This window comes from Xiphophorus maculatus, chromosome 12 (genome assembly GCF_002775205.1).
Source record: "Xiphophorus maculatus strain JP 163 A chromosome 12, X_maculatus-5.0-male, whole genome shotgun sequence".
Classification (NCBI taxonomy): Eukaryota; Metazoa; Chordata; class Actinopteri; order Cyprinodontiformes; family Poeciliidae; genus Xiphophorus; species Xiphophorus maculatus.
The window spans coordinates 13,429,292-13,444,939 of record NC_036454.1 but is presented as its reverse complement, the minus strand read 5'-3'; the positions used below and the strand labels follow the sequence as shown (position 1 = coordinate 13,444,939).

Below are 15,648 nucleotides of genomic sequence, written 5' to 3'. Positions count from 1 at the left end.
AATGAGAGGAGAGGGAAAGTACAGACAGCAGGAGAGGAGCTGATAGCCTGGTGTATCACCTTCACTTCCCTTCCCTCCTGGAGATCTCTGGGACACAGGCCAGAAAGTCCTGCAAAACTAACTTAGATTTTATAAATTTGTTGTTTTTTCTCCCTCTTTAATACACTTCAGCTGGAGCATCAGTGAGTGACTGTGTGCAGGCCAAAGCAATGAGTAAAATCCATCTTAGCACTACTTCACTAGTGGTGTAATGGTGAAAATATTTGAAGAGGCATCATCATCAACTTAACTTACAAAGTGCTTTAATACCAGTCACAGCTGAAACAATGTGCAGAACCATCAGTTAAATCAGACTAAAAAAAACATTAAATAAAAAGACAAAGCTAAAAACCCAACAATGTAAAGGAATTCAAAGTTAAATATAAATCATAATACAATAAAGCACTGTAAACTTTAAATACTGTAAACAGTAAACTTTTACTGAACTCAGTAATATTAAAGGCCAGAGTAAAAATACATTTTTAGACTGGTTTTAAAAATGGATAGTAAAGGAGCCTGTCAATGCGCAAAGGTAGGGTTTTATAGAACTTTAAGAGGCTCAATAAAGAATAAAGAAGTTCTAAGATTAGAACTGGGAATGAACAGGAACTGCTGTTCAGCAGACCTTAGTCACCGAGTAGGAGTGTGGTGGTGGAGAAGCACCGTTAAATAAGGGTCTGGGTGGGGGCTACGTCTAACTTTTTTCATCACTTAGAAAAGACGCTCAAAGAAAGGTAAGCTCTGTTGACGTGATGTTAGCAAAGCTAGCTGTACAGAGACACACAAGAATTTGTGATGAAAAAAAGTCACTCACTGTGCTGAATTATTGTGCAGAGGTGTTGACTAACATGTCACATATATGGGACAACACTGTGTAGAAAAGACTGCAATATAGTGATGTGACATTCACGAACAATCCGAGTCTTCTGAACTTCTCTTGACTGGAGTCTCACTGAGAGCTGTTCAGTGTTCTGCGTACACTGCAGTAGCTATCATTATTTTATTTAATTATACACATTGAGGGCTACATAGTGGCGCAGTTGGTAGCGCTGTTGCCTTGCAGCACATGTTGTAAAGGACATACTTTCACACAGGAATGTAGACGCACAGTAAAGTGAAACGCTCTGAAAAACCAAAATTGGAATCAATAATTTTTGCCAAACAGTCACAGATCCCCATTCTCATTTACTTTCTGCTCAAACTGAAAACTGTATCATGCGGGCACAGGCGCTGCTTTTACACACGCATTCATCCGCATCTTCAAGCACAGAGGCACACAAGCATTAAGATGGCAGAGGTGCGACTTTAAGTCCCCTCTTTTCTATTCCTTGGAGCAAAAAGTCAGAGCCTGGGTTGAAGTGATAAGTGCACTGGGATACCACCAAGCAAAATACACACACGCTAACACAAAGAGGATAGTCTGATAGAAAGATTTTCCTATTCAGAATAAACTGTAAAAGTAATTTTGTTGAAGCATTTCTTAGAGGAACACCACTCAGACACAGCCACCAATAATATAATTGAGCTGTACTTCACAATATTGAGAGAAGTGTGAATATTTGTGAGCTTAGACAGTGGGCCAGAATAGAAAACGGATGCATGCTCATGCACAGATATATCCTTGTTCCGCTTAATTGATGTACATCTCCCACAGATTGGCTATATGTGGATCCCCATCAGCACTAAAGCCTTTTTGTATACTGCTATAACATAAATTCATTCAGGTTCTTCATTTAAGTGTACCGGTATATACAGTCCGCCAGATAAAGCTGTCGCAGCTGTCGACTGGTAATACATACAGGTCCTCTAAAATATATTCATGTTGCTTGAACCTCTTCACATGTAGTCACATTAAATAAGACAAACATCAACATATTTGAATCACATACGAGGGAAATGATCCAGAAGAGATCCGGAACCCTAAGCAAACAACCAGAGCAGCAATAAAATGGTTTAGACCAAATCACACTCCTGTGTTAAAATGGTCTAGTCCAAGTAGAGACTGAAAACCAACATGATTTGCAGCTGTACATACAGCAAAATCTGATTATACAAAGTATTGATTCAGATTGGCTGAATATATCACACTTCACATTTGTAGTTGTAACATAATAATAACCATGCATACCTTCTATTACACCATGGCATTGTACGGCATAACAGAATAATTAGTATGAAAAGAGAACAGAAAGAAAAAAATTAACTACATACTCTTAAATACTAGAGGCGTAAAGAAAGTTAAGAAGACATTTCAATAGTTAAAAAATTACTTGTATACCGTTTGTATGCGCACATGCATGTGAGTGTGTGCTTCATATGTTTGACTCACAAGTTTCTTCCTCTTATCCTGCTCAGTTGGTGGCTCCTCTTCGTCACTTAGCTTGGGCTCTTCAAAATGGATCATCAGCATGCAGCTGCCAACACAATAATATTCAGCTCCATATTAATAACCACCCATAGACCTGCACAGTAGGAGACAATCTCAGAGCAAACACAGACACATAAAAAAGGCTGAACCCTCTGGCATTTGTTTTACACAGCCACAAACGCTATTCATATTGGTTCATCTGCATGCAGAGAGGAACTGCAAGTAAAAACCTTTGTGCTTGGTATAAAGTCTGTGTATGGCCTTTTATTTCCTTTGTGTTCATTTCTTAATTCAGTACTGGGAGCACAGATAAGATTGTGGTGGCATGAATAGGATATTTTGTGACTTTGAACAGCGCCAAGTGATAAGCTGCGATCAGAAAGTCAATAAATTCTGCTTAATGACATTCAAAGGAGGGAAAATAAAAATCTTTCAACCTATAATAGAGTGTTTACAGAAGATTTCACACATTTATGTAATGAAACTGAGGCTGAATCATATTGCTGTTATGATCAGTCCTTTAAAGCAACTACATCAGTACTTGGACATTGATTGTTGAAATGAAATTGAAGTTGTATCAATAACAATTTGAAGGGGATTCTTTGAGGCTTTTCAGAAAACCATTAATCAAATCTATGACCCTTTAAAAGCCTTCAAAGCACTCTGCAGTTTTTAAGCTCAAAATTAGCCATCATTCCAAAAAGCACATACTTACTCATTCATTGCTTGGCTACATGAGTTTATTTATAAACTAACAAAGTCTTAAAAAGTAAGAAAAAAATTTAGCTTGAAAGAGCAAATGAGGCTTCAGTGTGTAAATAGATAAATTAATGTTCAGCACATTCTTCAACTACTTAAAAAGAACATAGTTTTTTTATAGTAATCCTGTGCAAATAAAGGAAAGGACTTAATGCAAATGTTGTTTTGAAACAGGTTAAATAAATAATCTCCTTAATGCATTGTATTAAATGTAATGTGTCCATTAAATGTAATGTGTCTAGACAGCTCAGTGTAACACAAAAGCATGTTAGGTTCTTGGACTTTATTGCTGCAAAGTGACAAAAGACTGCAACTCGTAATTCGACATAAAATGGCAAATTGTCTCCATCTACTGAAGAGAGCTTTAAGTAAAGTGCATCCATTAATACTTGCTCCACAACAGTGAACCAAAGGAATTTAATGCAATAATGGCAAATAAAAAAAGCTTCCTTTAGCCCCTTTGACCCTTTATCTCATTAGGGCTCTTTTAAGGCAGGAAAAATGTTTTAAAGTAAAAACAGGGTGAGGAACACCATTTGTGAAATCAAAACATCTCTGATTTGGGTGCTCATAACCTTCTAGGTCACAACCATTAGTCTTAACCTTGTACTATTTGGAAACTAATAAAAGTGGGTAGTGGTAATACAATACTGTGGGCATTGATTGAGAAGAAAGGGTTGTGAATTCCTAACTTTTTGTAGATTTTAGAGGTATTATTTCTGTAATTAGAAGGTAATTATTGCTGCAGTATGATGAAAGAACATTTTCTTTTTAAAGATTTTCTCTAAAAATTGTGAAGGTTCTTCAGCCCTGGAATGTTTTGCAATCCTCATTTCTAGCATGAATGGCTATGACCATTGATCAGTCAATCAGAAGTTAAAATATATGTCCATTATGTTCTTATGTGTGAATGCGTCACACAAAAGAACTACCAGGTCACAGTAACCACATCGCTCTTCAGTGTGGGCAGTTTTACTGAGAAAAGAACATTGAAAGGTAGCCATTTAATAAAAAAAAATTAATCAGGGGGAAGCACAGATGTTGAAAGCTTTAAAATAAAACTACATCTTTTACAGGTTCTGGACATATGTCACAGTTTTTGCACTGGAATGGCCTGAAGCTATGACAAAAATTTAGCATTTTATTTTGAATTTTCAACATGTGCCCATCTTCTTTGATTATGTTATTTGAACTGCATGATTTACTTGCAAATTAAAATTTTATTCCATTTCATCTCCCAACAAATTAGTTAAAAAAAAAAGAAGAAGAACTTACTCTTTAAAGGTCCCCGATTCTGGATCCTCTGTCATCACATCATGCAAAGCTTCCACAGAAATGTTAATGATGCCACAGAATTTGTCCTGGATCACACTGACAACACAGAATACACGAGATTCATTAGTCATGACGTTGTTAATGTAACAGCTGTCTGCTTTCCCATGTATTAGTGGGTGTACTGGTTCAACAAAACACACGCTCAATTTAGAGAAACATCACAACACAGCAAAACCCTCTATCACTAAAAGTGATAAAAAGCCAAGCAAAAAAATAATTACATTCTGATTCATAGGAAATTCCTACCACAACAATTTGGCTGTGGATTTCAACAACTAGTGTTCTAAATGATTTCAAGGCAGGGGATAATTGAACGTCTAAATCAAAATGTGAGAAACAGATTATTGAAAATGTTTTCTGACATTAATGAGTAAAAACATGTTTCTATTGGAAAAATAAACAACATATTAAAAGCACAAAATTTCTAACTGCAGAAATTGTCCAAGGGCCACATAAAAGCCATCTAGCATTATTGTCTACTATGGTGATTTTTCCTGTAATGCAGAAGCCCACGCTGGCAACACACACGACTTGAGCCTGGAGACGACCAGCAATCATTGATGAATTATTTGAGTCATTCTTAAAAAGCAGTGAAACAAAGAAGACGACTTCATATGTCAAAAAATATATAAAGATAGAGGTGGAAAAAATACAGAAACAGAATAAATGTGGGAATGGGCATTGAAATATCAAAGGCTGTCAAGTTCATGAATCTGAACTTGACATATTCATGAACTGTGGAACCCTGACAACGCTGCATAAAGTTCAGTGTCTGGCAAAACATAGAAACTCAGCATGAAATAGTATTATATCGAGAGTAAACATATCTGTCCCAGATTTGTTATGGGTGGGAATGATTTTTCAGCAATTACTAAAGAACGGATTTGGGCTAATCGCTCACTTTTCTTTTTGAGTCCTTGTAAAATGGTTCTTGTTAAAGGTATAGTTTTTCTCTCCGACTTTAACCCAGAACGTTATATACACTGGTGTTAAGACCATATCAATGTCCTCTGCTCCACATTAGCAAAATTAGGATAATCAAAACTGAAATAGCTATTTTATATGCCATTGGAGAATATTTTATTTTTATTTTGTTGCTAATACAAAATCTGTTAACAGATAAGGTGTGATTTTAAATCCTGTTAATTGCCAATTTTATCATCAAGGCTCAACTAGCAGCTGTCTGAGAAAGGTCTGGGCGCAGTGGAGCACACTGATTTGCTAGTCAAGTGAGAAAACCGTTGTTTACAGACCATTCATTTAGGTCAGCAACTTAACAAAATTAGCAACAAGTAACATCAAAACAGAAAGTAAGCACCTGCTTGTAAACACCTGCTTGTGCACAGATTCATAAAAGACTGATAGGGAGGTCTAGTAAAGATTTTATGTTGCCATTTGTGTAGTCAGACAGTTGTTCAGAAATAAATTAGAAAACTATGAACATCTGAGGTGAACTGTTGTTTGGACATCGTAATTCCATGTTAAAGCAGACAAAACTATCCAAAAACACTGGAACTTTAATTTTTAGGTTAAATGCTAAGTACTCTACTGACGTATTCCCATGCTTGACTACCTCTCTCCACAAGCTTCGAGTGTTCGTTTTCCATTTAATCTTGTTTCTCGACACCACAGATCTCAGACTGTTTTTCAAGCATAAGTAGAACTTCCTTACATGGCAGGTTTTGATTCTTCCAAAGAAGATGCTCAATTCAACAGAAATGACAGATTTGAAGGCAGATATGTTTGTGTATTTTCATTCTTATTTTCTTTCTTCTTGTACTTGTATGTATTGAATGCCTGCAGCATTGTGCGTCATATGCGCTGATTTCTGCTTCAACATAGAACATGTAGGGGTTGATTTGTTTATCTGAACCGACCGCAACAGTCATTTTACAAGTAATTACGTTTCCGAGAGCCTCAAACATTGTGGCAAAAAATAACAGATGACTCATCATTCCACCACACTCTTGTCTAGGTGTAATTAGTTGATGTTGGGATGTATGGGGGTCTTCTTCTGAATCTGTTGAAGGAATTTTAAAACGTTTTTACAGAAAATGGACTCTTAACTTAAGCAAGAATCTGGTGCTTGACGTATTGCAGACAATAAGACAATAACTCATCAAATGTAAATACTTGTACTATTGTTTTCCATAAATGTTTAGCTTGCAAAAAAATCTATTACTTAGCAAGTTTTATCTTTGTCTATGCAATATTTAATGCAAATCTAGTTTGCATGTGGGTTCAATGTATAGTATAACGAAAGGTCAAGTATTCATATGCTAAAATTGAGGTACACAAACATTAACCTATGAAGGATAGATACATCACATTGACTAAAATAAGATCAAAAGAAAAAAAAAAAGCAGGATAAGGGAAATTATAGACAAGATACGGACTTCTTCAATTTTGGCTTTAACTGTATTTGAGATAGTTGATTTTCCATGCAGCACTTGTCTGAGCTGTCATAATCTATTGCTGCTGCGCTCCAAGCATGGGGGTGTAACAAAGGATTTCATGCCTGCCTGTGCCTATGATTACCATATCTGGTTAGCAGAACACTGAGCTTCCCTAAATCTTGATTAAAAACAAACTCCCAGTTGGGACATCAAACAAAAAGTTGAACTTCAAACAGCACAAAGAACTGTTTGTACCATTTTTGGAAAAGTTCTATTAAAACAATAAATTGAGAACTTCCTTGATAGCAAGTACAGTGAACCCTCGTTTTTTGCGGGGGTTGCGTTCCGAAAAGAACCCATGAAAGGCAAAATCCGTGAAGTAGATACCTTTATTTTTTACAATTATTATACAGCATAATTAAATACTCTACATTGAAACCAATGAACAAAGCCTTTCTTACAAATAACTACAGTAAAATAATCATTTTAATCATCATAACAAAGTACAGTAGGACAAATTGTGACTCGCGTATTTCACTGTGCCTCTGACTGTGATGCTGCAGCCTGACTCCGCTCTCTAGTGTCTTTTTCTTCTGAAGCCTGTGGTGCAGGTGTGTTTTTTCGAGAGAAGAACATAGTTATCGGTAGTTGTTGTAGCTCTTTTTGCTTCTGGGCAAAAATATTTGCCAAAATTTACCAAGCTGTATTACGTATATTTAAATACCGTAACGTTATTGGCACACAGGTAGAGAAGAAGCACGGAGACTGTTTAACCAATCAGGATGCAGAACACAATGCACTGTGAAAAAAAAACTGCACAAAAAACTCCGCAAAGCAGCGAGGCCGTGAAAGGTGAACCGCGTTATAGCGAGGGTTCACTGTACATACAGACATTTACAATGCACCTTGCTTCTCCTGTCAAAGAATGCAAATGAGTTGCAGCTCATTTTAGGACACTATACCTCAAATTGCAGGACAACCACATCATCTCTTGTTTCTTTGCACATCACTGACATTCCTGCTCAGCAATCAGCACACACAATTCTCTGCTTCTAAATACATATTTAACCTACAGCACTAGGGAGTGTGCCGTTTTGATTTTTCAACAGCTGCTTCACAGGAAATGTTCTAAAACCGTAGTATGATCCATTAAAAGTTTCGGCAAAAGAGGGCAAGACTTTTAAGTGTTTGTGAGTATTTATATGTTTGCTCTTAACTGGTGAGTGACAGATGTTGGCCAGATGGTGTTGACTCACAGCACAATAATCCGGCACACTTGAGACTTTTGGCTCAGTACATATTTGCATTTTTCATCTCCCTTACTAAAACATTTGGTATTAAAATTTAAAGAGAGATGTAAATTAAACTTATGGTGGTAGACGTGTGTGTAATTCTCTGAAAATAACACCAGCACTCCTGAATTCATGAGATTTATGGAAAATGCACTAATAATACTATTTGTATGAAATTTGAGAACATATCTATTAAGGTATTTATCCAAGTCAGGGTGGTTGCATTGAAAGACCCTGTCAAGTGCTTCTTTATTTTAGTAGCCGACAATATTTGGGAGAAAATAACTCGAAAGCACATGGGCATACATCAGGGAAATAGACTTTTTTTTTACCTGTTGTCAGATGGGAGAAGAGACAAAAGGGCCAAAGATGACAATTTCCTCCTCTCAGGCTGAGTAATGTTGTCCATGCGGTCCACCCACATCTCGATCATGCTCCCCAACAACTGGTCCATCTATAAATTAGAGCAAAGAGATTTAGAAAGCTTAGCAAAAGTAATCATACACCTTGTTGCAACCATAAATGTCCAACTACTTTGTTTTAGTTCCACCAACTGCTTAACATATCTGAAAATGTAGAGTGTATGATAATGCTGCTCAGTTTCAACAAAGAAGCACCTAACATCTACAGAGATCCACATCTCGGGTGGGAAATATTTTGATATATACTGAAATTTGATATTTGCATAAATATCTGGTATTTATGCAATACAAAAAAATAATCATTGTTTCATAACACTTTACAAACTCCTATTTGAAGTTTGTTACAAGCCAGGTAGGAGGACACAGCACAGGTGGTAATGAACAATCTGAGACAAATAAGAAAAAGTTGACCTTCTTGGCTGACCTGCAGTGTGTGTAGTGGAAAAGCCATTATGTGTATGCCACAATAAAACCTGATGATGGTGGTGTGGGGATGCTTCTCTATCATAATCCGAGTTGATAAAAAAAATGAATGGAGCTAAATACAACCCTCCAAGAATGGTTGTTCATAAATGCTGGGTGTGATTACTTTCATGAGGTCCTGTTATTTAACTTTTTATCTCATTTTTATTTTGCAGACATCTTGTTTGGTCTTATAATTATTTGCTTGCTTCGTCATGTTTCTTTAAGTCATTTTTGAAAAAAGCTTGATATTATTTCTATTGTTATTTCTTCCCAGTCCTTTACTTTTCTACCTGCCAAAGGTGCATCATATCTTGATCATTTCAAATGTTCAATCAATAATTAAAAAAAGAGGTTATAAAAAAAGTAAAAAAGAAAGCAACAAAGAGAGCATTAACAAAGAATTAAAAGACAAGTGTTTCAACTTTTTTCTATTTCAGAATATGCTACCATCATACAAGTGCCAGCAAAAATAATCATCCCTTTCCTTTCATGTACCAATTGATTTCTAAATTGGCACATGGTACACATCAAGTGTAAAAGGGCTGCTAGAATGGAAAATGTTGGCTTAATTAAAGTAACACCTGGTTCTTTGATAACAGAGTGAGATGTTTCACTATCGGAATCGCCTCAGCGTGACCCAACACTGGATCACATCTGTCTGTGACAGACAAGTTGATCCGTAGCTCCACCCACCGTCCACTATCACGGCCAATCTACGCCTCTCAACTCATTCTCGCTTTCTTCCTCTGTGAAAACTACAGCAAAGCTCCCTGAGAACAGTCAGGCGAGCTTATCTCTGTTTAACTGTTTTTAGTCATTCTGTATGCAGTGCCACGACAGGCCTGGACAGTGCTGGGTAAATACTTCAAGGACTCTTCTTCCACCACGTCTGCCCAGCTCTTAGAGGCTAATGGCTGATGGTCAAGCTGTCCCATAGTGAAATACCAAGCGAAGTTAGAAAAAGAACTTATTTTGTGATATTTATTTTGCAAGCTTCAAATTGTGCTATAAAGACAAGTGTAATTTTAGAAATAAAAAAACCCCTAATTTTTTATGATGGAAGAAGCAAAGTCAAGATGCCAAGGCTTAAAAATTTTCCCATTTGCAATTCTTTGGGTAATTACTTCAGCCTCAACCTGAATGATTTCCTTTTAACAGCCACTTTGTCTCTCAGACAAAATGTTGCTGAGTTGACAGAAAAGAAGGGCAGACATCAGCCTCACCTCCTGGTTGCATTCAGAGGCCATTTGAGAGAGCAAAGAGGAGAAGAAGCTAAAGTTTTGGAGCAGGACTCGACCGATGATGCCAAGGTAGGTGGACATCACAACAGGATAACGCTGCAAATCACACACACAAAAAAATCATATCAGATATGCACAAATGAGTATTTGGTAGTGCTTTAACTAAACTAAGGATACAGCAGGTTATTAACCTTGATGGAAAGATGGAAGTAGTAATAAATATGAGAAAATCCTGAAATGGTGGCCTATGTCTTTAATTACTGTCTGATTAATATATGCCACCATGAACTGATGGTATACAAAGAAATAAATATTTAAAAGAATAATCTGTGTGGTGTATGGCATACTCTATCACTAATTTAAAAAATGTAACATATTACAGATAACTTTAACTCAGATGTGCATGAGATGAAAGAAAATCCTCACCTCCCCATCCACGATACCTCTAAAGACAGCTGGCATCAGAGGCTGAAACATGTGGACTCCCAGTACAGGGCTAACCTTTAAAGCTATTTCAACCACCTGCAGAGACACATGGAGACCAAGGATGAGGGAGGCACGTAAAATTTAGCAAAGAGAAGCACAAAAGTAAAACTCTGAAGGGAGGCAGGAAAAAAAAAGAGGTCATGAAGGGATATTAAGAGAGTAAATAGGGCACAATTATTAAAATGTATATATACATACATCGAATCACTCAGGTTCAATGACTTGCAGAGAAGGATGGCTGTTTTTGTTGAAATAATGTTAGACATGTGGATGTGTTCCATCAGGTAATGGCTCTTAAATAGAGCCATTTTTCAGTGGTTTCCAGCCTTTTTCCTTACTGAACAGAACCTGGATGCCCGTCCCAACTATAACATTTATTCTCAAATATATGCATTGATTTATAAATCTTCAAATGGTAAAAAGCAAACCTAGTATTTACTTTTTTTAAATAGTTGGACTGTTCATCTTTCAAAAAACAAAAAAAACAGAAACTTGTCAGCTAGATTTTTTTCTCAGGAATCAGAAGTCAGGATGTAGCAGCTGTTACTTGCCTTTATTATGACATACGAGTCTGAAACTAGTCAGTCAGAGCTCTGTAGACTGTCTATTGGCAAGTCGTTTCTCTCACTCCAAAAATGAAAACTGGTGAGTTCATCTCACATGATTTTTTTTTTTTTTATGTCCTAAGCAAAATAGTCCTTTCCAGTAGCCGAATCTCTATGGATGTCCTGACTGAATAGAGCCCTGGACAAGTTCTACGACGAGTCATTTGCTACATGTCCTATTCAGCATCATCAGGCAATCCAAGTTTAATCTGCCAAATCATAATAAGAATAATATATCTTTTCAGAGTTGATATCTTTACTTTCTAAAACATCATCTCCAATACTGTTTTCACTCATTCTGCTTAGTTTACATAAAGATGTTGAAACAGAAAAAATAATATTTTCTCTTCAGCTTATGGTAATCCTAAACACACAGTCATTGCTTGCTCTCTTGTTTGACACCTTCGTGATGCTACTGGTACTGTGATGACTTTATTTGAACAGTATCAACATTCCATTCTACATGCTTTATTCTTAGTTTGAACTGAGCTAAAATTAATCTAGCAACAAATATGACAATACATGATGATTAGATAAAAGAGTTCCCTCTGCACATCCTCAAGTGAATACTACAAAACCTTTAAATTTTATTTAAAAATAATTTCCTATTAACCATATAAAAATCTGTTTTAGAAGTACAAATGCAGTGACAATGAAACACTGCTTACTGGGTTTTTCACCTAGAAGAGAATCTTACAATTATGACTCTGGGTCCAGCAACATAAATATGAAAACGAAAATGTACAACCAGAAAATGTAAAAATGTTTATAGAAAGTAAATAAAAGAAAATATGAAGAGAGAAACAATTCTTGCAGGTATTTGCCAATTTACCAAAGATAATTATGTTTAACTTATTTTGCTTCTGAGTGGTCAAACCAACCGCTGCAGTACATATGGATTCCTCAAACAGCTCATGTTGATTAGCACAAGCTGTCCTCCATTGTCGGAATGTGTTATGTAGACATGTTTGTTTGTTTGTTTGTTTGTTAACCGTGTGCTGGCTCTTCTTTCCCTAGTCAACAACATTAGTCACAGCCAGATGTGCAATAAGCCATCAGGCTTAAACAAGCTCAAGCTTTGTGGAATTACAGGCATTCTGCTGACACCCAGCTCTGCTGTAAAAAAACAGTTTTCTTGGGAAACGTAAATTCTGAGATTGTTATTCAGTCATTTTCTTTTAGAAGAGAAAATAAATACTTTATTGTCCAACAATGAGGAAATTATAAAAAAAGGAACCTATATAACACAAAACCTATTTGCATTTACAAAACACACCACTAAAATAGTAAAAGTGTTTTGTTTTTTTACCAATTCAAGAAGAATGCAAACCATGCATTATTTTAAATATAAGGAAATGCCCATTACTTGAAGGGGTATCACCTTTTTGTCCTTTCTGCAAATCCACTAAGTGCAACAACTATTTATATATGAAAGTTCATTCAGAGTTCTGCAGGCATGGCCTTATGATTAACATATTTTTATTAATCCTCCTAATACTCAAGATAACCTTTCTTTATTCACACTCGATATTACAGGACGCCTAAGTCATCTTGTAATCCACGCTAATGTTTAACCTTATTTCAAAAAAGATGATCCTAATCATTTTCAATTCACTTACAACAAAAGTTGCAGAAAAAAAAATCTCTTTACTGTGTTAGTCTACAATGAAAAAAAAAAATAACTGAGAAAAAATGGTTGGAAAAAGTTGAAATATAGATGAAGAGAAAATATTTCTACACACTTTCATTTCATACTTTTCCAGACACAGATTTATTTGTGTCCATTATTGACATTTTAGTATTTAAAAAGAACACTGATGATGCTTTTTGCAGTTTTTTTTTTTTTGGCATGTAGACTGAAATTCTTTAAAAGAAGATTTTTATTCTCCATGACTCCATTTCAAAAAATAAGTGAAAAAACTACAAAAAATAAAGAACTTTAAAGCTTTGCTTGATAGCATCTAAATAATACCTGGTTTAAACCTAAAGGTCCCATTGTCTATAACAAGATGGAAGTGAAATGATTTTTTTGTTTTTGAGAGAGCGTTTATCAATCAGTAATCAAAAAAAAAAAAAATTAAGTACTGATGGTTAAAATGTATCATTTTAAAATACTAGTTTGCGTTTTCAACTGGAAATAAATGTTCTGCACGCCACACAAAAAATAAACAAAAATTGACGAGATGATTTTATGGTCACAGAGAACTTTAAGTTACCTTTAGTACTTGGACTTGTCCCTCATTTGTAATGTCCTTTAGAAGTTCACAAAAGGATCGGCACAACGATTCGCCATAATTCTGTAGAAAAGAAAAGAAGGATTTGGAAATCTGATTAGAAACATTTAAATTCTGCATTTTTCTTTAAAATGATTGTTTCTCCCACCTGCAGGAACTCAATGGCAGACAAGTATAGGTAGGCGTTTATAATCTGAAAACAGGTGCGGAGGTTCTCGGAGCTCAGCTCTGAAAAACAAACATTGTCACATGAGCTGCTAAATTTGCAGATTTGGTCCATTTGATAAAATTGAAACAGGTGAAAAAATGTCATGGACTTAATAGGTTTTTATTTATATATGAAGAAATCATTGGAATTTTTCTTTTTAATAAATCTAAAAAAAAAAGTCAAAAGAGTGCATGTAAAAAATGAATAAAGCCATTGATTAGCTTGTACTGACACACAAATTACGAAGTCTTCACATTCTATTACAAATTAAAATGTAGAAGAAACTGGATAGGATTTGTTCTCATGCTCCAGAAAATAAGAATGCAATAGGGGTGCCTACATTTTTCTTCACAAACTGAAAACTTCTTGAAAATGTAGTTTTCCTGTGTATTACTGAACTAGCTGTTTAGTTCTGAGAACTGCTTCAAAACTGTGTGGACTTCCCACTTCGGGCATCTGTGAGCAGGTATTCCAGAGATGGATGATTTGATTTGCATTTCTTTGTTTTGACTGATAAGCAACATGTTTGATGTCATTCCAAACGTTTTCTGTTGAACTATGGTCGTTGAGTTGGTGTTGACACTCAACTTTTTACTCTGGAACAAAGATGCTACTTGGATTCTGTCATGAGGCTCCAGGTTAGTTTCACACCAATAGCTTGACTTCATACTGGAGATAACTCTGAACCTCCCTTTATGACTTGGGCTTACTTTTTTTTTTAAGCATTTGATCAAATTTTAACTCAACAGCATGTCGTCTTCTGCACTTTATTACTTATTTATTCATGTTGTTTTTTTTAATACCTGTAAAAATATATTTCACTCACTTTTTCATAATGGTATTCCCTCACTGACTAAGTTATGTTGCTACTATTTGAACACATCAGGACAATTAGTGATTTGTTTAAATAGAAGTAGCTAATTCTAGATGTTAGATCTGTTTCACATTGCTACATCTACTGATAAAAGCACAACTTTGAACATAATTAAGCAGTGAAAGAAATACTGGATGGAACCATGATGCAACAGATGAATATTGTAGCATCAGCTTCACAGGCCTGGAAGTAAGTTCAAGTAGCTGCTGAGCAGCCAGGACAAATAGAAGGGTTGTAAGAAACCATTAAGAAGAACTGCACATGCATTATTAAGTGTGCCCTGTGAGATTATTATCCATTAAATTGGTTCTGCTTCAGCTCTGCATTTTATACAAGTTGGGCTGTCTAGCTTCATGTTAACACACAGAAAATGAAATCTTACAGATTAGGTGCTGGCTAGGATATGTGTATTTGTTAAGAAAAGGTTGTATGAATACTTAAGCACATTGCAACACCTTACAAACACAATGTCTAACTTGGATAGATGACAGGAACAGGAGCTGAATAGTTCTCTTGTAATGAAACAAAAAAAACCCCAAAAAATCAGTAAGCGTATCATTAAAAAAACGTGCATAGAGAAATCAACCTGTCACTGGAATTGGATCATTTTCAGTTTGACCAACCGAGTTTTTGCCAGCCGGTCAAAAACTAAAATTACTCATTATTTTTGTTATCACACCACAGTACGTTTCACCAACAGCACTCTTTAGTGTGAAAGTTGTTACTGAAGGAAGAACACTCAACGTTGACCATATTCAGTTTCCGGTATATAACTATTAATTCAGCGGAAGAAAGACAGTTCAAAATGCCATCAAAATGGTGTTGGCATGTTGATAAGAGCCATCACCAAACTCATACACATCAAATGTTGGTCAATGTTTCATTTACTATGGCTCAAAAGCAATATGTTAAATCTAATGCCTT

General features: G+C 35.7%; 1 protein-coding gene across 1 annotated transcript in view; it reads right to left on the bottom strand.

Annotated features, from left to right (window-relative positions):
- Positions 1-15,648, bottom strand: part of ipo11 (importin 11) — a 111,408-nt gene that overhangs the window by 21,318 nt on the left and 74,442 nt on the right. The window contains exons 23-29 of the mRNA XM_005795039.2: positions 13,791-13,870; positions 13,625-13,705; positions 10,744-10,839; positions 10,300-10,413; positions 8,522-8,643; positions 4,442-4,537; positions 2,369-2,453 (exon numbers count right to left, since the gene is read on the bottom strand). Coding sequence (XP_005795096.1) covers positions 2,369-2,453; positions 4,442-4,537; positions 8,522-8,643; positions 10,300-10,413; positions 10,744-10,839; positions 13,625-13,705; positions 13,791-13,870 — 674 coding nt within the window. The remainder of the gene's footprint in view (positions 1-2,368; positions 2,454-4,441; positions 4,538-8,521; positions 8,644-10,299; positions 10,414-10,743; positions 10,840-13,624; positions 13,706-13,790; positions 13,871-15,648) is intronic.